Here is a 22,322-nt window from a genome sequence, read left to right on the forward strand (position 1 = left end):
TCATCATCACTATCATCATCATCACTGTCATCATCATCATCACTGTCATCATCATCATCAGTGTCATAATCATCATCACGGTCATCATCATCATCACTGTCATCATCATCATCATCACTGTCATCATCATCATCACTGTCATCATCATCATCACTGTCATCATCATCATCACTGTTATCATCATCATCATCATCACTGTCATCATCATCATCACTGTTATCATCATCATCACTATCATCATCACTGTCATCATCATCATCACTGTCATCATCATAATCAGTGTCATCATCATCATCACGGTCATCATCATCACCACTGCCATCATCATCATCACTATCATCATCACTATCATCGTCGTCACTGTCATCATCATCATCACTATCATCATCACTATCATCATCATCACTGCCATCATCATCATCACTATCATCATCACTATCATCATCATCACTGCCATCATCATCATCACTGTCATCATCACTATCATCATCATCACTGCCATCATCATCACTATCATCATCACTATCATCGTCGTCACTGTCATCATCATCATCATCACTGTCATCATCATCACTGTCATCATCACTATCATCATCATCACTGCCATCATCATCATCATCACTATCATCATCACTATCATCATCATCACTGCCATCATCATCACTATCATCATAACTATCATCATCATCATTGTCATCATCATCATCACTGTCATCATCACTATCATCATCATCATCACTGTCATCATCATCATCACTGTCATCATCACTATCATCATCATCACGGTCATCATCACTGTCATCATCACTATCATCATCATCACTGTCATCATCATCATCACTGTCATCATCACTATCATCATCATCACTGTCATCATCATCATCACTGTCATCATCATCATCAGTGTCATGATCATCATCACGGTCATCATCATCATCACTGTCATAATCATCATCATCACTGTCATCATCATCATCATCATCACTGTCATCATCATCACTGTTATCATCATCATCACTGTCATCATCATCATCACTGTTATCATCATCACTATCATCATCACTGTCATCATCATCATCACTGTCATCATCATAATCAGTGTCATCATCATCATCACGGTCATCATCATCATCACTGTCATCATCATCATCACTGTCATCATCATCATCACTGTCATCATCATCATCACTGTCATCATCATCACTGTTATCATCATCATCACTGTCATCATCATCATCATCACTGTCATCATAATCATCATCACTGTTATCATCATCATCACTGTCATCATCATCATCACTATCATCATCATCACTGTCATCATCATCATCATCACTATCATCATCATCATCACTGTCATCATCATCATCACTGTCATCATCGTCACTGTTATCGTCACTGTCATCATCGTCACTGTCATCGTCATCATCATCATCACTGTCATCATCATCACTGTCATCATCATCATCACTATCATCATCATCACTGTCATCATCATCATCACTGTCATCATCATCATCACTGCCATCATCATCACTGTCATCATCATCATCACTGTCATCATCATCACTGTCATCATCATCGTCACTGTCATCATCGTCACTGTCATCATCATCACTATCATCATCATCATCATCACTATCATCATCACTGTCATCATCATCATCACTGTCATCATCGTCACTGTTATCGTCACTGTCATCATCGTCACTGTCATCGTCATCATCATCATCACTGTCATCATCATCACTGTCATCATCATCATCACTATCATCATCATCACTGTCATCATCATCATCACTGTCATCATCATCATCACTGCCATCATCATCACTGTCATCATCATCATCACTGTCATCATCATCACTGTCATCATCATCGTCACTGTCATCGTCGTCACTGTCATCATCATCACTATCATCATCATCATCATCACTATCATCATCACTGTCATCATCATCATCATCACTATCATCATCACTGTCATCATCATCATCATCACTGTCATCATCATCACTGTCATCATCATCATCATCATCACTATCATTATCATCATCACTGTCATCATCATCATCATCACTATCATCATCATCACTGTCATCATCATCATCACTATCATCATCATCGTCACTGTCATCATCATCATCACTGCCATCATCGTCATCATCATCATCATCACTGCCATCATCATCATTACTATCATCATCATCACTGCCATCATCATCATCACTATCATCATCATCATCACTGCCATCATCATCATCACTGTCATCATCATCACTGTCATCATCATCATTACTATCATCATCATCACTATCATCATCATCATCACTGTCATCATCATCAACACTATCATCATCATCATCACTGCCATCATCATCATCACTGTCATCATCATCATCACTGTCATCATCATCACTGTCATCATCATCACTGCCATCATCATCACTGCCATCATCATCACTGCCATCATCATCATCACTGTCATCATCATCATCACTGTCATCATCGTCACTGTCATCATCATCATCATCACGGTCCTTATTATCGTCACTGTCATCATCATCATCACTGTCATCATCATCATCACTGCCATCATCATCATCACTGTCATCATCATCACTGCCATCATCATCATCATCACTGCCATCATCATCATCACTGTCATCATCATCACTGCCATCATCATCATCACTGTCATCATCATCATCACTGTCATCATCATCACTGTCATCATCATCACTGTCATCATCATCATCACTGTCCTTATTATCATTATCGTCATTATCATCATCATCATCACTGTCATCATCATCACTGCCATCATCATCACTGCCATCATCATCACTGCCATCATCATCATCACTGTCATCATCATCATCACTGTCATCATCGTCACTGTCATCATCATCATCATCACGGTCCTTATTATCGTCACTGTCATCATCATCATCACTGTCATCATCATCATCACTGCCATCATCATCATCACTGTCATCATCATCACTGCCATCATCATCATCATCACTGCCATCATCATCATCACTGTCATCATCATCACTGCCATCATCATCATCACTGTCATCATCATCATCACTGTCATCATCACTGTCATCATCATCACTGTCATCATCATCATCACTGTCCTTATTATCATTATCGTCATTATCATCATTGGGGGATGGGGTGGGTGGGGTGGGTGGGTAGGATGGTGATGGGGTGGGGTGGGTGTGGTGAGTGGGTGTGATGGGGTGGGACGGGGTGGGGGCCACCTGTGCGTAGGGGGGCCGTTCTGTCGGTGCCCCCCACTGCGTAGACGAAGCCCCCCAGGGAGGCGAGGGCAGCCCTGCCCCGCCTCGTGGGCAGCGAGGGCAGACGCGACCAGTGACCCTCCCGGGGGTCAAACCTGGTCGCAACAAAGACAAAGATCCCCCGTGTAGCCTCTCGCAGACTCTAGGGGGCAAGTGCAGTAGCACCTATACACAGGCAAAGGTCCCCCGTGTAGCCTCTCGCAGACTGTAGGGGCCAAGTGCAGTAGCACCTATACACAGGCAAAGGTCCCCCGTGTAGCCTCTCGCAGACTGTAGGGGCCAAGTGCAGTAGCACCTATACACAGGCAAAGGTCCCCCGTGTAGCCTCTCGCAGACTGTAGGGGCCAAGTGCTGTAGCACCTATACACAGGCAAAGGTCCCCCGTGTAGCCTCTCGCAGACTGTAGGGGCCAAATGCAGTAGCACCTATACACAGGCAAAGGTCCCCGTGTAGCCTCTCGCAGACTCTAGGGGCAAGTGCAGTAGCACCTATACACAGGCAAAGGTCCCCCGTGTAGCCTCTCGCAGACTCTAGGGGCAAGTGCAGTAGCACCTATACACAGGCAAAGGTCCCCCGTGTAGCCTCTCGCAGACTGTAGGGGCAAGTGCAGTAGCACCTATACACAGGCAAAGGTCCCCCGTGTAGCCTCTCGCAGACTGTAGGGGCCAAGTGCAGTAGCACTTATACACAGGCAAAGGTCCCCCGTGTAGCCTCTCGCAGACTGTAGGGGCCAAGTGCAGTAGCACCTATACACAGGCAAAGGTCCCCCGTGTAGCCTCTCGCAGACTCTAGGGGCAAGTGCAGTAGCACCTATACACAGGCAAAGGTCCCCCGTGTAGCCTCTCGCAGACTCTAGGGGCAAGTGCAGTAGCACCTATACACAGGCAAAGGTCCCCCGTGTAGCCTCTCGCAGACTGTAGGGACAAGTGCAGTAGCACCTATACACAGGCAAAGGTCCCCCGTGTAGCCTCTCGCAGACTGTAGGGGCAAGTGCAGTAGCACCTATACACAGGCAAAGGTCCCCCGCGTAGCCTCTCGCAGACTGTGGGGGCAAATGCAGTAGCACATATACACAGGCAAAGGTCCCCCGTGTAGCCTCTCGCAGACTGTAGGGGCAAGTGCAGTAGCACCTATACGCAGGCAAAGGTCCCCCGTGTAGCCTCTCGCAGACTGTAGGGGCAAGTGCAGTAGCACCTATACACAGGCAAAGGTCCCCCGTGTAGCCTCTCGCAGACTGTGGGGGCAAGTGCAGTAGCACCTATACACAGGCAAAGGTCCCCCGTGTAGCCTCTCGCAGACTGTAGGGGCAAGTGCAGTAGCACCTATACACAGGCAAAGGTCCCCCGCGTAGCCTCTCGCAGACTGTGGGGGCAAATGCAGTAGCACATATACACAGGCAAAAGTCCCCCGTGTAGCCTCTCGCAGACTGTAGGGACAAGTGCAGTAGCACCTATACACAGACAAAGGTCCCCCGTGTAGCCTCTCGCAGACTGTAGGGGCAAGTGCAGTAGCACCTATACACAGGCAAAGGTCCCCCGTGTAGCCTCTCGCAGACTGTAGGGGCAGTGCAGTAGCACCTATACACAGGCAAAGGTCCCCCGTGTAGCCTCTCGCAGACTGTAGGGGCAAGTGCAGTAGCACCTATACACAGGCAAAGGTCCCCCGTGTAGCCTCACGCAGACTGTAGGAGCAAGTGCAGTAGCACCTATACACAGGCAAAGGTCCCCCGTGTAGCCTCTCGCAGACTGTAGGGGCAAGTGCAGCAGCACCTATACACAGGCAAAGGTCCCCCGTGTAGCCTCTCGCAGACTGTAGGGGCAAGTGCAGTAGCACCTATACACAGGCAAAGGTCCCCCGTGTAGCCTCTCGCAGACTGTAGGGGCAAGTGCAGCAGCACCTATACACAGGCAAAGGTCCCCCGTGTAGCCTCTCGCAGACTCTAGGGGCAAGTGCAGTAGCACCTATACACAGGCAAAGGTCCCCCGTGTAGCCTCTCACAGAGTGTAGGGGCAAGTGCTGTAAGGTTAGCGAGCAGCAGCACCTATACACAGACAAAGGTCCCCCGTGTAGCCTCTCACATACTCTAGGGGCAAGTGCTGTAAGGTTAGCGAGCAAAAGCACCTATACACAGGCAAAAGTCCCCCGTGTAGCCTCTCGCAGACTGTAGGGGCAAGTGCTGAGAGGGTGGCCAGTAACCACGCCCGGCCGTCTTTGTCTCCCCAGTGGCGATGTTTACTACACACCGTACCAGGCACTCATTTGAGGCTGAGTCGACCTAGGGGAGGCCCAGGACCGGTTCCGATGATCGTCACTGGTGATCGAACTCGGGTCGCCAGCTTCGTGGTGTTTGTGGTGGTCGTTGTGGTAGTGGTGGTTGTGGTGATGGTGGTGGTGGTTGTGGTGGTGATGGTGGTTGTAGTGGTGGTAGTGATGGTGGTGGTAGTGATGGTAGTGGTGGTGGTTGTTGTGGTGGTAGTTATTGTTGTGGTTGTGGTAGTGATGGTAGTGGTGGTGGTGGTGGTTGTAGTGGTGGTAGTAGTAGTAGTGGTGGTGGTGGTGGTAGTGGTAGTTGTGGTGGTGGTGGTAGTAGTAGTGGTGGTGGTGGTGGTGGTAGTGGTAGTTGTGGTGGTGGTGGTAGTAGTGGTGGTGGTGGTGGTAGTGGTGGTAGTGGTAGTTGTGGTAGTGGTGGTAGTAGTAGTGGTGGTGGTGGTGGTGGTAGTGGTGGTTGTTGTGGTAGTTATTGTTGTAGTGTGATGGTAGTGGTGGTGGTGGTTGTGGTGGTAGTTATTGTTGTGGTTGTGATGGTAGTGGTGGTGGTGGTGGTTGTAGTGGTGGTGGTGGTTGTGGTACTGGTGGTAGTAGTTGTAGTGGTGGTGGCGGTGTCACCTCTCCGCGACACTGAGGCAGGAGGTGCCGTCGTCTCCGCCCACGGCGTACAGGAGGCCCTCGTGTGCCGCCACGGCCACGTGGGCACGCGGGCCGCTGATTGGCGCCACGTCACTGAGCCACGAGTCGGTCGCCGGCTCGTACCTGCGACGGGGCCGTGATCGATCATCGTTATCGATCATCGTCATCGATCATCGTTATTGATCATCGTCATCGATCACTGATCATCGTCACCGATCATCGTCATCAATCATCGTCACCGATCATCATCACTGATCATCGTCACTGGTCATCGATCATCGTTATTGATCATCGTCATCGATCACTGATCATCGATCATCGTTATTGATCATCGTCATCGTCACTGATCACCGATCGCCGTCACCATAAACTATGAACCAAACTATATTCTTGGTTCTTTCGGTAAAGGATTGTGGTGCTGACGTTCGGAAAAACCGCCACTTTTTCAAATGTCCTTTCTGTGGATTTCACACCTGATGATGATTGCTTGCGTTGCAGTCGAAACGTCGTGAGATTTTTTTTATATTAATATCATTTTATGATTTCCCTTCTACGTGACTTCACCGAAAGAAGCAATAATATGAATCCCTGCAGTGACGAAAGATTTAAATCAAAAAATGAACCAAACTGTTTGCTACTTGACCCAGGTGTAAGGCCACACTGAACTGCTTTGGAGCGCTTCTTCAGAAGCGACCCCGGCCATCGCAAATGATCGATCAATAAAGTGGCGGCTCATCGTGATCATCGTCGTCGTCGTTGTTGTCGTCAAGGGGAAGTTTATAGCAGCAGCGGCCAAATCACTCTAAACGCGTGGTGATGTTGATTATATAAAATTCCACGCGACCACGGGAAGAGAGAGACACGCAAACTCCAAATATACAGCAGCAGGCGTCAGGGTCTGGATCGAACCCACGACCTCCTGCACACCAGGCGAGGTAGTCAACATCTCCTAGCCACCGCTGCGCCCCAGACACACAGAGACACACACAGAGACACAAAGAGACACAATAAACACCCCCAGACACAGAGACAGACACACAGAGACACAAAGACTAACACACACAGACAGACACACAGACACACACAGAGACACACATCTTCAGGGTTTGGATCGAACCCACGACCTCCTGCGCACCAGGCGAGGTAGTCAACATCCCCCCTGAAGTCACCTGTCCACGGTGTTGAGGTGAGCGATGCCATCGAAGCCCCCCACACAGTAGAGGCTGCCCCCCAGCGCGCAGACCCCGGCCCAACGCCTCGTGGTGCGTGGGGCGGTGAGGCCGCTCCACTCGCGTGTGGACGCATCGAACCGCTCGGCGAACGATCGGGTCCCCTCTCCGCAGGGCACCCCCACTGCGATGGCATTGAGACGATGGCAGGGGTGAGCGACGGTGAGCAGACAGCGACAAACAATAAACAACGACAGCAGCAGGCGGTAACGAACAAACGGGAAAGCGATCATTGGTTTTTTACCCTTCTATCTGGCAACAAAACTGACACCTTTTTACAAGGAGTCATGTTTGCATAGACCGCAATACCTGCAGTCGTAATACAAACAAAAAACACCTCTGATAATGTATGCACTGTCCTTGAAGTTGATTGGTCCACACCCGAGACAGCTTTCCTTAGAGCCTAGTCTCACATGGTGTTGGACCAGATGACGCCAAAAGGCGCACAACTCAAAGACAATGCACTATCAGAGTATGAGAGCTCGGGATAAGCATTTACACCATTGGAACCTCATTTGCCAGTAAAAATATGATAATTGTTTTTTTAGCCTTCTATCTGGCAACAAAACTGACACCTTTTTACAATGAGTCATGTTTGCATAGAACGCAATACCTGCAGTCGTAATGCACACAAAGAGTTATGTCTTTTGTTTGCATTATGACTGCAGGTAAAAAAACAATTATCATATTTTTACTGGCAAATGAGGTTTCCATGGTGTAAACGGAAAAAACGGCAATGGATAATAACGATAAACAACGCCAACAATTATTTCTAGATTTGAAGCTTTCGTGACTGCAAGGATTCATATTCTTAGGTTTTTTTCGGTAAAGTCACGTAGGTAGAAAATTAAAATTAATAAAAGTAAAATAAAAATAAAATAAAAATCACGACGTTTCGGAGGCAACACAAGCTTCCGTCTTCAGGTGGAACCGTCACAGCACGATTGCTGTATCAAGTGAGATTGATACGTGACTTTACCGAAAAAACCTAAGAATTTTGGAAAAAGATTTTCACGAAAATAAATTGTCACGCACAACGAGTCTGTGTGCAAAATGTCAGCTCGATTGGATCACGGGAAGTGGGTTAAAAAACGACCGAAAGATTTGCACGGTCGTAAGCGCGCAAGCGCGCAAGCAAGTGAACTTAATATAAAGGATTTAAAAAGTACACAGGACATGGTGACATCAAACAAAACGTGCATGGCTTATTTTAAAATACATATATCAAAACATTTTAATTGCTCTTTGTTATAATTAAATTCGTGGCTAATCAAATCATCATAAGTGTGCAAGCAAGCAAGCAAGTGAACTTAATATAAAGGATTTAAAAAGAGCTACATTGCAGCTCAGTAAGGGGGGGGGTGGGATACACCTGGGAATAATAACATAATCATCTAGTTGAACTCTTTCGACCTGAACTTAAAATACGTGAAAGCGACGCGGCAGGCGGACGACTTTGCCGTGTCACTATTCGGGGGTGGTGGTGGTGGTGATGGTGGTAATTGGTGGTGTGGTGATGGTGGTGTGGTGTGGTGATGGTGATTGGTGGTGGTGGTAATTGGTGGCGGTGGTAATTGGTGATGGTGATTGGTGGTGGTTGTGGTGGTGGTGATTGGTGGTTGGGTGATGGTGATTGGTGGTGATTGTGGTGGTGGTGGTGGTAATTGGTGATGGTGATTGGTGGTGGTTGTGGTGGTGGTAATTGGTGGTGTGGTGATGGTGATGGTGATTGGTGGTGGTTGTGGTGGTGGTAATTGGTGGTGTAGTGGTGGTGATGGGTGGTGGTTGTGGTGGTGGTAATTGGTGGTGTAGTGGTGGTGATTGGTGGTGGTTGTGGTGGTGGTAATTGGTGATTGGTGGTGGTGGTAATTGGTGGTGTGGTGATGGTGATGGTGATTGGTGGTGGTTGTGGTGGTGGTAATTGGTGATGGTGATTGGTGGTGGTGGTGGTAATTGGTGGTGTGGTGATGGTGATGGTGATTGGTGGTGGTTGTGGTGGTGGTAATTGGTGATGGTGATTGGTGGTGGTGGTGGTAATTGGTGGTGTGGTGATGGTGATTGGTGATTGGTGGTGGTGGTAGTGGCGATTGGTGGTGGTGGTAATTGGTGGTGTGGTGATGGTGATTGGTGATTGGTGGTGGTGGTAGTGGCGATTGGTGGTGGTGGTAATTGGTGGTGTGGTGATGGTGATGGTGATTGGTGGTGGTTGTGGTGGTAGTGGCGATTGGTGGTTGGGTGATGGTGATGGTGATTGGTGGTGGTTGTGGTGGTGGTAATTGGTGATTGGTGGTGGTGGTAATTGGTGGTGTGGTGGTTGGTGATGGTGATTGCTGGTGGTAATGGTGGTAGTGGTAATTTATTGGTGGTGGTGATTGGTGGTGGAGATTGTTGGTAGCGGTGGTGGTGGCTTCTGATTGATGATGCCAATTGGTGGTGGTTAGTGGTGGTGATGATGATGATCGTGAAGATGATGGTGATGATGTTGATGATGCTGATGATAATCGTGATGATGATCGTGATGATGATGATGGTGGTGACGATGATGATGGTGGTGGAGATGATGATGACGATGATGATGATGGTGATGATAATCGTGATGATGATGGTGATGATGATGATGGTGATGACGATGATGACGATGATGATAATCGTGATGATGATGGTGACGATGATGATGGTGGTGGAGATGATGGTGATGACGATGTTGATGACGATGATGATGGTGATGATGGTGACGATGATGATGGTGATGATGGTGACGAACAGTGGCAGCTAAATCCGGAACAGGCCGGGGGGAGGGAGGTGGGTGTGAGGGTCGGGGAACAGACCAGAGCCCCGCTCAATTACGAAACATACCCACCCCACCACCTCCCCCCCACCTCCCCCCCCCACCTTCCCCCCACCAACACCATCCATCATTCTCAGCCGTGCCCTGCCGATGTCACTCCGCGCTCGGGTTTCCGCTGCAATGACAATCGTGGAGCGTGTGTGGGATGAATGCTCGAGCAAGATTAATGAGTGGTCGTGCCGGGAAGATGCCGCTGATCCTGAGCAACGCTTTCCAAAGTAGGGACGGAAAAGCTTTCATGGAGAGACGGGTCTCCGTTGTCAGTATGCCCCATCTGTCTTGCCCGTCTGTCTGCACGCCTGTTCGTCTGGGGCGCCACGGTGGCTAGGAGATGTTGACTACCTCGCCTGGTGTGCAGGAAGTCGTGGGTTCGATCCCAGACCCTGACGCCTGCTGCTGTATATTTGGAGTTTGCGTGTCTCTCTCTCTCTCATCATCATCACGGTGGCTAGGAGATGTTGACTACCTCGCCTGGTGTACAGGAGGTCATGGGTTCTATCCCAGATCCTGACGTCTGCTGCTGTATATTTGGAGTTTGCGTGTCTCTCTCATCATGATCACAGTGGCTAGGAGATGTTAACTTCCTCGCCTGGTGTACAGGAGGTCGTGGGTTTGATCCAGACCCCTGACGCCTGCTGCTGTATATTTGGAGTTTGTGGTGTCTCTCTCTCTCTCATCTCTCTTCTCGTGGTCGCGAGGATTTTTGTCCGGGTCCTCCGTTTTTGTTTCTCTCTTCCACATTGAGACTCAACGTCACGCGTTTAAGCGAATTTGGCTGCTGCTGCTGCTGCTGCTGCTATACCACCAACAATTATCACCACCAACCACCAACCACCACCACCACCAAACACCACCACCAACCACTACCACCACCAATCACCACCACCACCAAACACCACCACCAAACACCACCACCAAACACCACCACCAGCCACCACCACCCACCACCACCAACCACCACCAACCACCAATCACCACCAACCACCAACCACCACCAACCACCACCAACCACCAATCACCACCAACCACCAACCACCACCAATCACCACCCCCCCTTTCCCCCTCCCCCCCCCCCCGCTTTCTTCCCGCTCCCCCCCGAGGCTGGCTGTTGTTGTTGTTGTTGATGTTGTTGATGTTGTTGTTGTTGATGTTGTTGTTGATGTTGTTGATGTTGTTGATGTTGATGTTGTTGTTGTTGATGTTGTTGATGTTGTTGATGTTGATGTTGTTGTTGATGTTGTTGTTGATGGAATCACCATTGGAACGTCACGGTTAGGGACCGTCCATAAATGACGTCACGCAATTTTGGACGATGTTTGACCCCCCTCCCCTCCTTCGTCACACGGCGTCACACAAAGTCAGACCCCCCTTCAAATATGACGTCACAAAGCTTTGCCCCCCCCCCCCAAATTTTTTTTAAAACATGCTTCAAATCGCTTTAAACTATTGTCATTGTAGTGCCTATTTAAAGTGGCGCTGCACTCTGATGTCGTAGGAGAAAACATTTATTAAAAAGTCTATTTAATTAAGTAGAACGTGATAATTGGTTTTTTACCCTTCTATCTGGCAACAAAACTGACGTTATTTGGTCCAACCCATGTGAGACTAGGCTCGAAGGAAAGCTGTCTCGGATGTGGACCAATCAACTTCAAGGGCAGTGCATACATTATCAGAGTTGTGTTTTTTGATTGCATTATGACTGCAGGTATTGTGGTCTATGCAAACATAACTCCTTGTAAAAGGTGTCAGTTTTGTTGCCAAATAGAAGGGTAAAAAACCAATTATCATATTTTTACTGGCAAATAAGGTTCCAATGGTGTAAATGCTTAACCCCGAGCTCTCGTACTCTGATGGTGCATTGTCTTTGAGTTGTGCGCCTTTTGGCGTCATCTGGTCCAACACCATGTGAGACTAGGCTCGAAGGAAAGCTGTCTCGGGTGTGGACCAATCAACTTCAAGGACAGTGCATACATTATCAGAGTTGTGTTTTTTGTTTGCATTACGACTGCAGGTATTGTGGTCTATGCAAACATGACTCCTTGTAAAACAGGTGTCAGTTTTGTTGCCAAATAGAAGGGTACAAAAACAATTATCATATTTTTACTGGCAAATGAGGTTCCAATGGTGTAAATGCTTAAACCGAGCTCTCGTACTCTGATGGTGCATTGTCTTTGAGTTGTGCGCCTTTTGGCGTCATCTGGTCCAACACCATGTGAGACTAGGCTCTAAGGAAAGCTGTCTCGGGTGTGGACCAATCAACTTCAAGGGCAGTGCATACATTATCAGAGTTGTGTTTTTTGTTTGCATTACGACTGCAGGTATTGTGGTCTATGCAAACATGACTCCTTGTAAAACAGGTGTCAGTTTTGTTGCCAGATAGAAGGGTTAAAAAACAATTATCATATTTTTTACTGCCAAATGAGGTTCCAATGATGTATGTAGAACGTGTTGTCTATACTTATTTAAAGTTGCGCATTTTGATATGACGTCACATTTCTCAACCCCCCCCCCTCCCCTCGTCACACATCGTCACAAATGTCTGACACCCAACCCCCCCCCCTAGATGCGTGACGTCATTTATGGACGGACCCTTAATAATCACGCGGCTCTGTACCCAAATCATTGCGGGGGGGGGGGGAGGAGCGTCTGCTAGGCAAGCCATTGCAGGGGCTGACCCTTGACCCAGGAGGTTGACCCTTCACATCCTCGACGATCCGTGCTCTTACCCAGGTACAGGGTGTCGGGGTGGGGGTCCATCTCGATTCGCTTCTCCTGCTGATGATGATCCTTCGCTGCTGCCTCGGGCACGCTGCACACGCACACAGGCAAAGATCCCCCGTGTAGCCTTCAACAGACTGTTGGGGCAAGTGCTGTTAGCTAGCACGCACACACAGACAAAGATCACCCGTGTAGCCTTCAACAAACTGTTGGGGCAAGTGCTGTTAGCTAGCACACACAGACAAAGATCACCCGTGTAGCCTTCAACAAACTGTTGGGGCAAGTGCTGTTAGCTAGCACACACATACAGACAAAGATCCCCCGTGTAGCCTTCAACAGACTGTGGGGGCAAGTGCTGTTAGCTAGCATACACACACAGACAAAGATCCCCCGTGTAGCCTTCAACAGACTGTTGGGGCAAGTGCTGTTAGCTAGCACACACATACAGACAAAGATCGCCCGTGTAGCCTTCAACAAACTGTTGGGGCAAGTGCTGTTAGCTAGCACATACACACAGACAAAGATCCCCGTATAGCCTTCAACAAACTGTTGACTCAACACTGCCCATAGACTAACACTGCCCATAGACTCAACAATGCCATAGACTCAACACTGCCATAGACTCAACACTGCCCATCGACTCAACACTGCCCATAGACCAACACTGCCCATAGACTCAACACTGCCCATAGACTCAACACTGCCCATAGACTCAACACTACCCATAGACTCAACACTACCCATAGACTCAACACTACCCATAGACTCAACACTGCCCATAGACTCAACACTGCCCATAGACTCAACACTACCCATAGACTCAACACTACCCATAGACTCAACACTACCCATAGACTCAACTCTGCCCATAGACTCAACACTACCCATAGACTCAACACTGCCCATTGACACTCAACACTACCCACAGACTCAACACTACCCATAGACTCAACACTGCCCATAGACTCAACACTGCCCATAGACTCAACACTACCCATAGACTCAATACTGCCCATAGACTCAACACTGCCCATAGACTCAACACTGCCCATAGACTCAACACTGCCCATAGACTCAACACCTCCCATAGACTCAACACTGCCCATAGACTAACACTACCCATAGACTCAACACTACCCATAGACTCAACACTGCCCACAGACTCAACACTGCCCATAGACTCAACACTGCCCATAGACTCAACACCTCCCATAGACTCAACACTGCCCATAGACTAACACTACCCATAGACTCAACACTACCCATAGACTCAACACTACCCATAGACTCAACACTGCCCATAGACTCAACACTGCCCATAGACTCAACACTGCCCATAGACTAACACTACCCATAGACTCAACACTACCCATAGACTCAACACTGCCCATAGACTCAACACTGCCCATAGACTCAACACTGCCCATAGACTAACACTACCCATAGACTAACACTACCCATAGACTCAACACTGCCCATAGACTCAACACTGCCCATAGACTCAACACTGCCCATAGACTAACACTACCCATAGACTAACACTACCCATAGACTCAACACTGCCCATAGACTCAACACTGCCCATAGACTCAACACTACCCATAGACTCAACACTGCCCATAGACTCAACACTACCCATAGACTCAACACCTCCCATAGACTCAACACTACCCATAGACTCAACACTGCCCATAGACTCAACACTGCCCATAGACTCAACACTACCCATAGACTCAACACTACCCATAGACTCAACACTGCCCATAGACTCAACACTGCCCATAGACTAACACTACCCATAGACTCAACACTACCCATAGACTCAATACTGCCCATAGACTCAACACTGCCCATAGACTCAACACTGCCCATAGACTCAACACTGCCCATAGACTCAACACTGCCCATAGACTCAACACTACCTATAGACTCAACACTACCCATAGACTCAACACTGCCCATAGACTCAACACTGCCCATAGACTAACACTACCCATAGACTCAACACTGCCCATAGACTCAACACTGCCCATAGACTCAACACTGCCCATAGACTCAACACTACCCATAGACTCAACACTACCCATAGACTCAACACTGCCCATAGACTCAACACTGCCCATACACTCAACACTACCCATAGACTCAACACTGCCCATAGACTCAACACTGCCCATAGACTAACACTACCCATAGACTCAACACTACCCATAGACTCAACACTGAGACCCATAGACTCAACACTGCCCATAGACTCAACACCTCCCATAGACTCAACACTACCCATAGACTCAACACCTCCCATAGACTCAACACTGCCCATAGACTCAACACTACCCATAGACTCAACACTGCCCATAGACTCAACACTGCCCATAGACTCAACACTGCCCATAGACTCAACACCTCCCATAGACTCAACACTGCCCATAGACTCAATACTGCCCATAGACTCAACACTACCCATAGACTCAATACTGCCCATAGACTCAACACCTCCCATAGACTCAACACTGCCCATAGACTCAACACCTCCCATAGACTCAACACTGCCCATAAACTCAACACTACCCATAGACTCAACACCTCCCATAGACTCAACACTACCCATAGACTCAACACCTCCCATAGACTCAACACTGCCCATAGACTCAACACTACCCATAGACTCAACACTGCCCATAGACTCAACACTGCCCATAGACTCAACACTGCCCATAGACTCAACACCTCCCATAGACTCAACACTGCCCATAGACTCAATACTGCCCATAGACTCAACACTACCCATAGACTCAATACTGCCCATAGACTCAACAGCTCCCATAGACTCAACACTGCCCATAGACTCAACACCTCCCATAGACTCAACACTGCCCATAGACTCAACACTACCCATAGACTCAACACCTCCCATAGACTCAACACTACCCATAGACTCAACACCTCCCATAGACTCAACACTGCCCATAGACTCAACACTACCCATAGACTCAACACTGCCCATAGACTCAACACTGCCCATAGACTCAACACTGCCCATAGACTCAACACCTCCCATAGACTCAACACTGCCCATAGACTCAATACTGCCCATAGACTCAACACTACCCATAGACTCAACACTACCCATAGACTCAACACTGCCCATAGACTCAACACTGCCCATAGACTCAACACTGCCCATAGACTCAACAATGCCATAGACTCAACACTGCCATAGACTCAACACTGCCATAGACTCAACACTACCCATAGACTCAACACTGCCCATAGACTCAACACTACCCATAGACTCAACACTGCCCATAGACTCAACACTGCCATAGACTCAACACTGCCCATAGACTCAACACCTCCCATAGACTCAACACTACCCATAGACTCAACACCTCCCATAGACTCAACACTACCCATAGACTCAACACTACCCATAGACTCAACACTACCCATAGACTCAACACTGCCCATAGACTCAACACTACCCATAGACTCAACACTACCCATAGACTCAACACTGAGACCCATAGACTCAACACTGCCCATAGACTCAACACCTCCCATAGACTCAACACTACCCATAGACTCAACACTGCCCATAGACTCAACACTGCCCATAGACTCAACACCTCCCATAGACTCAACACTGCCATAGACTCAACACAGCCCATAGACTCAACACTACCCATAGACTCAACACTACCCATAGACTCAACACTGCCCATAGACTCAACACAGCCCATAGACTCAACACTGCCCATAGACTCAACACAGCCCATAGACTCAACACTGCCCATAGACTCAACACTACCCATAGACTCAACACTGCCCATAGACTCAACACTGCCCATAGACTCAACACAGCCCATAGACTCAACACTGCCCATAGACTCAACACTGCCCATAGACTCAACACTGCCCATAGACTCAACACTGCCCATAGACTCAACACTGCCCATAGACTCAACACTGCGCCTCCGATGAGCTACGGTCGGCTACGCGCGCACACGCAACGTGATCGTGCAAGTGTCGACTCGAGAATGCGCGACGCACTCGGGCAGTGGAGTTCACTCGACACGGTGACCGTCAAATCAGCTCGAGTGAAAACTCTGCCACAGGCGGGAGGAGTTGATGCCCGGCTCGGAAGGGTGAGCTTACATTGCGACAACTTTGAACTCACCCTTCCGAACTAAGAGGAACCACGGCTCGAGATTGATTCTCACTCATGGCTGGAGGTTGTTTCGGACAACTTTGAACTCACCCTTCCGAGCTGAATAGAACCACGACTGGAGTTTGATTGCCACTGACTTGGACAACTTCGAACTCACCCTTCCGGGATGAGTAGACCACGGCTGGGGTTTGATTGCCACTCACTTTGACAACTGAGAACTCACCCTTCAGAGCTCAATAGAACCACGACTGGAGTTTGATTCTCAAACTCACTTGGACAACTTCGAACTCACCCTTCCGGGATGAGTAGACCACGGCTGGGGTTTGATTGCCACTCACTTTGACAACTGAGAACTCACCCTTCAGAGCTCAATAGAACCACGACTGGAGTTTGATTCTCAAACTCACTTGGACAACTTCGAACTCACCCTTCCGGGATGAGTAGACCACGGCTGGGGTTTGATTGCCACTCACTTTGACAACTGAGAACTCACCCTTCAGAGCTCAATAGAACCACGACTGGAGTTTGATTCTCAAACTCACTTGGACAACTTCGAACACACCCTTCCGGGATGAGTAGACCACGGCTGGAGTTTGATTGCCACTCACTTTGACAACTGAGAACTCACCCTTCAGAGCTCAATAGAACCACGACTGGAGTTTGATTCTCAAACTCACTTGGACAACTTCGAACTCACCCTTCCTAGCTGAGTAAAACCACGGCTGGAGTTTGATTCCCACTTACTTGGACAACTTCGAACTCACCCTTCCTAGCTGAATAGAACCACAGCTAGAGTTTGATTGCCACTCACTTTGACAACTTCGAAACTCACCCTTCCTAGCTGAATAGAACCACGGCTAGGTCTTCTTGGTTCTTTCGGTAAAGTCACGTAGAATGGAAATAATAAAATAATAATTAAATAATAATAAAACATTATATTATTTCCATTCTACGTGACTTTACCGAAAGAACCAAGAAGATGAATACCTGCAGTCACGAAAGATTTAAATCGAAACCACGGCTAGAGTTTGATTGCCACTCACTTTGACAACTTAGAACTCACCCTTCCGAGCTGAGTAAGACCACGGCTGGAGTTTGATTCAGACAACTACGAACTCACCCTTCCTAGCTGAATAGAACCACAGCTAGAGTTTGATTCTCACACTCACTTTGACAACTACGAACTCACCCTTCTGAGCTGAGTAGAACCATGGCTGGAGTTTGATTCGCGCTCTCTCTCCGGGCTCTCTCTGAAAGATAAAAAAACGAAGCCATCGTTGTTACGATGCGCGCTGTGACAAAACGGCAGCACAGCCGACTCCGCGCGACGATTTAGCCGAGCGAGTTTTACGATAATTATGATGATGATTATTACGATGATTATAATGATGATTATTATGATTTTAAGATAATTATGATTTTAAGATGATTATGATGATGATTATAATGATGATGATTATTATGATTTTAAGATGATTATGATGATGATGATTATGATGATTATAATGATGATTATAATGATGATTATGATTTTAAGATGATTATGATGATGATTATGATGATGATTATAATGATGATTATGATGATGATTATGATTTTAAGATGATTATGATGATGATGATTATGATGATGATTATGATTTTAAGATTATTATGATGATGATTATTATGATGATTATAATGATGATTATGATGATGATGATGATGATGATTATGATTTTAAGATGATTATGATGATGATTATGATGTTTATTACGATGATTATTAAGATTATTATGGAGATTATTACGATGATTACGATGATTATGATGATTATGATGATGATTATGGTGATGATTCATTATTATTACGATGATTAAGATGATCATTCTTATGATGATTATTACGATGATTGTTATAACTATTATGATGTTATTATGATTATGATGATGATGATGATTATGATTGTTCTTCTGATGATGAAAATTATGATTACGGTAATTTATTTATATATGTCCACCCGGCTATTTCGCCGTTACGTTCCGGAAATACAACACCTCCAAAAACCATCGTTGCACGCAGTTGCCAAAGCGGTCGCGACAAAACGTAGCTCTCAAACAAATTACCATCATCTTCTTGGTTCTTTCGGTAAAGCCACGTAGAATGGAAATAATAAAATAATAAAAATAAAACATAATAAAATAATTCTCACGACGTTTTTATCATGTTTTATTTTTTAATTATTTTATTATTTCCATTCTACGTGACTTTACCGAAAGAACCAAGAAGATGAATCCCTGCAGTCACGAAAGTTTTACATCGAAAAATTACCATCGACTGAAACTCAAACAAAATCTATCGGTACATCGAGAGAGAAAGCACCGTGTAAACCTACAAGGCGCAGTAATAATTCATTATCATCATCATCATCACCATCATTGAGCCACCAACCTATGTGAAGGATATCTTGCGCGTCGATTCGCACGTGTCTGCGTCTGCACCACGGATCCGCAACTGATGCCACTGTCTGGCAGCCACGTGGGGGAGGGGGGCCCTTTATGCCTCTCCGTTGCATCACCGCCGATGTCATAGATCCCCTGACCCCCCCCCCCCCACCGCTTGCCCCCCCCCCCCCACCGTGCCAACCAACCTCCCCCTGACCCCCTCTCCTCGCCGCGCTCGCGACGCTCCCAAGCTCGCGTTGACATGGTCTCAAAATAGCACGCGCCTCGCCCACCGCCTCTCTCTCTCTCTGCGCGGGTGATGGGTGGGTGGGGTGGGTGGGGTGGTGGGTGATGTGTGGGTGAGGTGGGTGGGTGATGGGTGGGTGGGTGATGTGTGGGTGGGGTGGGTGGGTGGGTGATGGGTGGGTGGGTGATGTGTGGGTGGGGTGGGTGGGTGATGTGTGGGTGGGGTGGGTGGGTGATGTGTGGGTGGGGTGGGTGGGTGATGTGTGGGTGGGGTGGGTGGGTGGGTGGGTGGGTGATGGGTGGGTGGGTGATGTGTGGGTGGGGTGGGTGGGTGATGGGTGGGTGGGTGATGTGTGGGTGGGGTGGGTGGGTGATGGGTGGGTTGGTGATGTGTGGGTGAGGTGGGTGGGTGATGGGTGGGTGGGTGATGTGTGGGTGATGTGTGGGTGGGGTGGGTGGGTGGGTGATGTGTGGGTGGGGCGGGTGGGTGATGTGTGGGTGGGGTGGGTGGGTGGGTGATGTGTGGGTGGGGTGGGTGGGTGATGGGTGGGTGGGTGATGTGTGGGTGGGGTGGGTGGGTGATGTGTGGGTGGGGTGGGTGGGTGATGTGTGGGTGGGGTGGGTGGGTGATGTGTGGGTGGGGTGGGTGGGTGATGTGTGGGTGGGGTGGGTGGGTGGGTGATGTGTGGGTGGGGTGGGTGGGTGATGTGTGGGTGGGGTGGGTGGGTGATGTGTGGGTGGGGTGGGTGGGTGGGTGATGTGTGGGTGGGGTGGGTGGGTGGGTGATGTGTGGGTGGGGTGGGTGGGTGATGTGTGGGTGGGGTGGGTGGGTGGGTGATGTGTGGGTGGGGTGGGTGGGTGATGTGTGGGTGGGGTGGGTGGGTGATGTGTGGGTGGGGTGGGTGGGTGATGTGTGGGTGGGGTGGGTGGGTGATGTGTGGGTGGGGTGGGTAGGTGATGTGTGGGTGATGTGTGGGTGGGGTGGGTGGGTGATGTGTGGGTGGGGTGGGTGGGTGATGTGTGGGTGGGGTGGGTGGGTGATGTGTGGGTGGGGTGGGTGGGTGGGTGATGTGTGGGTGGGGTGGGTGGATGGGTTGAGTGGGTGATGTGTGGATGGGTGGACGGGCTGGGTGGGTGCGTTGGTAGGTGATGTGTGGGTGGGGTGGGTTGGTGGGTGATGTGTGGGTGGGGTGGGTGATGGGTGATGTGTGGGTGGGGTGGGTGATGTGTGGGTGGATGGGTTGGTGGGTGATGGGTGGGTGGGGTGGGTGATGTGTGGGTGGATGGGTTGGTGGGTGATGGGTGGGTGGGGTGGGTTCGTGGGTGATGTGTGGGTGGATGGGTGGGGTGGTGGGTGATGGGTGGGTGGGTTCGTGGGTGATGTGTGGATGGGGTGGGTTGGTGGGTGATGGGTGGGTGGATGGGTGGGGTGGTGGATGATGTGTGGGTGGGTGGGTTCGTGGGTGGACGGGACGGGTGGGTGGGTGGATTAGTGGGTGATGGGTGGGTGTGTTGGTGGGTGATGTGGTGATGTGTGGGTGGGTGGGTGGGTGGACGGGTTGGGGATTGGTTGGTGGGTGATGTGGTCACTGGCTGGGTCACTGGGTGGGTGAGTGGGGAGGTCACTGGCTGGGTGAGTGGGGAGGTCACTGGCTGGGTGAGTGGGGAGGTCACTGGCTGGGTGAGTGGGGAGGTCACTGGCTGGGTGACTGGGTGGCTGGGTTATTAGCTGGGTGACTTTCTGGGTGGCTGGGTGAGTGGCTGGGTCACTGGCTGGGTGGGTGAATGGCTAGGTGGGTGGGTCACTGGCTGGGTGGGTGAGTGGCTAGGTGGGTGGGTCACTGGCTGGGTGGGTGAGTGGCTGGGTGGGTGGGTCACTAGCTGGGTGAGTGGGTGGATCATTGGCTGGCTGGGTGAGTGGGGGGGGGGGATCACCCGCTGGGCGTCTGGGTGGCCCCGTGCGTGTTCGCGTGCGACGCGTCGTGGCTCCCCGCCGGGGGAAAGTAAAAATGAGGGAGCGAGTCTCGTGTCAAACCCTGTCGGCGCGACACCCGAGATCCCAGGAGATCCGTCACTCTCATCGCCGGCACCGGCTCCAGGATCCATTATGTAGGAGGGACGTGAGCTCCATCTCGAATTTTACAACGGCAACTAAAAAATAAATTCCAGTGGCTCACAAAAAACAAAGATCCCCCCGTGTAGCCTGAACAGACTGTAGGGGCAAGTGCTGTTAGCGAGTAGCACCTATGAAGGCCGACACCACGCCCGGCCGCCTTTGTCTCCCACAGTGGCGATGTTTACATACCACACCAGGTACTCATTTGAGGCTGAGTCGACCTAGTAGAGGCTCAGGACCGGTTCAGATAATCGTCACTGGTGTTGACCGTGAGTGGGAATCGAACCCGGGTCGCTAGGTTCATAGCGCAGCGGGCTACCCGCTACACTACCGCTCCCCACACACACGTACAAA

General features: G+C 49.1%; 1 protein-coding gene across 1 annotated transcript; it reads right to left on the minus strand.

Moving 5' to 3' along the window:
* Nucleotides 1–6,193: 6,193 nt before the first annotated feature.
* Nucleotides 6,194–19,661, minus strand: LOC144951211 (kelch-like protein 10). The gene is made up of 5 exons (XM_078881360.1): nt 19,614–19,661; nt 18,374–18,434; nt 13,022–13,104; nt 7,388–7,571; nt 6,194–6,341 (listed from the first exon to the last, which is right to left on the minus strand). The coding sequence occupies exons 2-5, from the start codon at nt 18,394–18,396 to the stop codon at nt 6,194–6,196; spliced, it is 438 nt and encodes a 145-aa protein (XP_078737486.1). The 5' UTR covers nt 18,397–18,434; nt 19,614–19,661.
* Between the last annotated feature and the right edge of the window lie 2,661 nt (nt 19,662–22,322).

This window comes from Lampetra fluviatilis, chromosome 61 (genome assembly GCF_964198595.1).
Source record: "Lampetra fluviatilis chromosome 61, kcLamFluv1.1, whole genome shotgun sequence".
Classification (NCBI taxonomy): Eukaryota; Metazoa; Chordata; class Hyperoartia; order Petromyzontiformes; family Petromyzontidae; genus Lampetra; species Lampetra fluviatilis.

Excerpts from the sequence above, each read along its gene's own strand:
- LOC144951211 (XM_078881360.1), bottom strand. The coding sequence starts at position 18,396 with ATGGTTCTACTCAGCTCAGAAGG. Across the intron at positions 13,105-18,373 it reads GTTCTACTCAGCTCAGAAGG|CGTGCCCGAGGCAGCAGCGA; the intron begins GTGAGTTCGTAG and ends GTGCGTGTGCAG. Across the intron at positions 7,572-13,021 it reads CCCCGACACCCTGTACCTGG|TGGGGGTGCCCTGCGGAGAG; the intron begins GTAAGAGCACGG and ends ATGCCATCGCAG.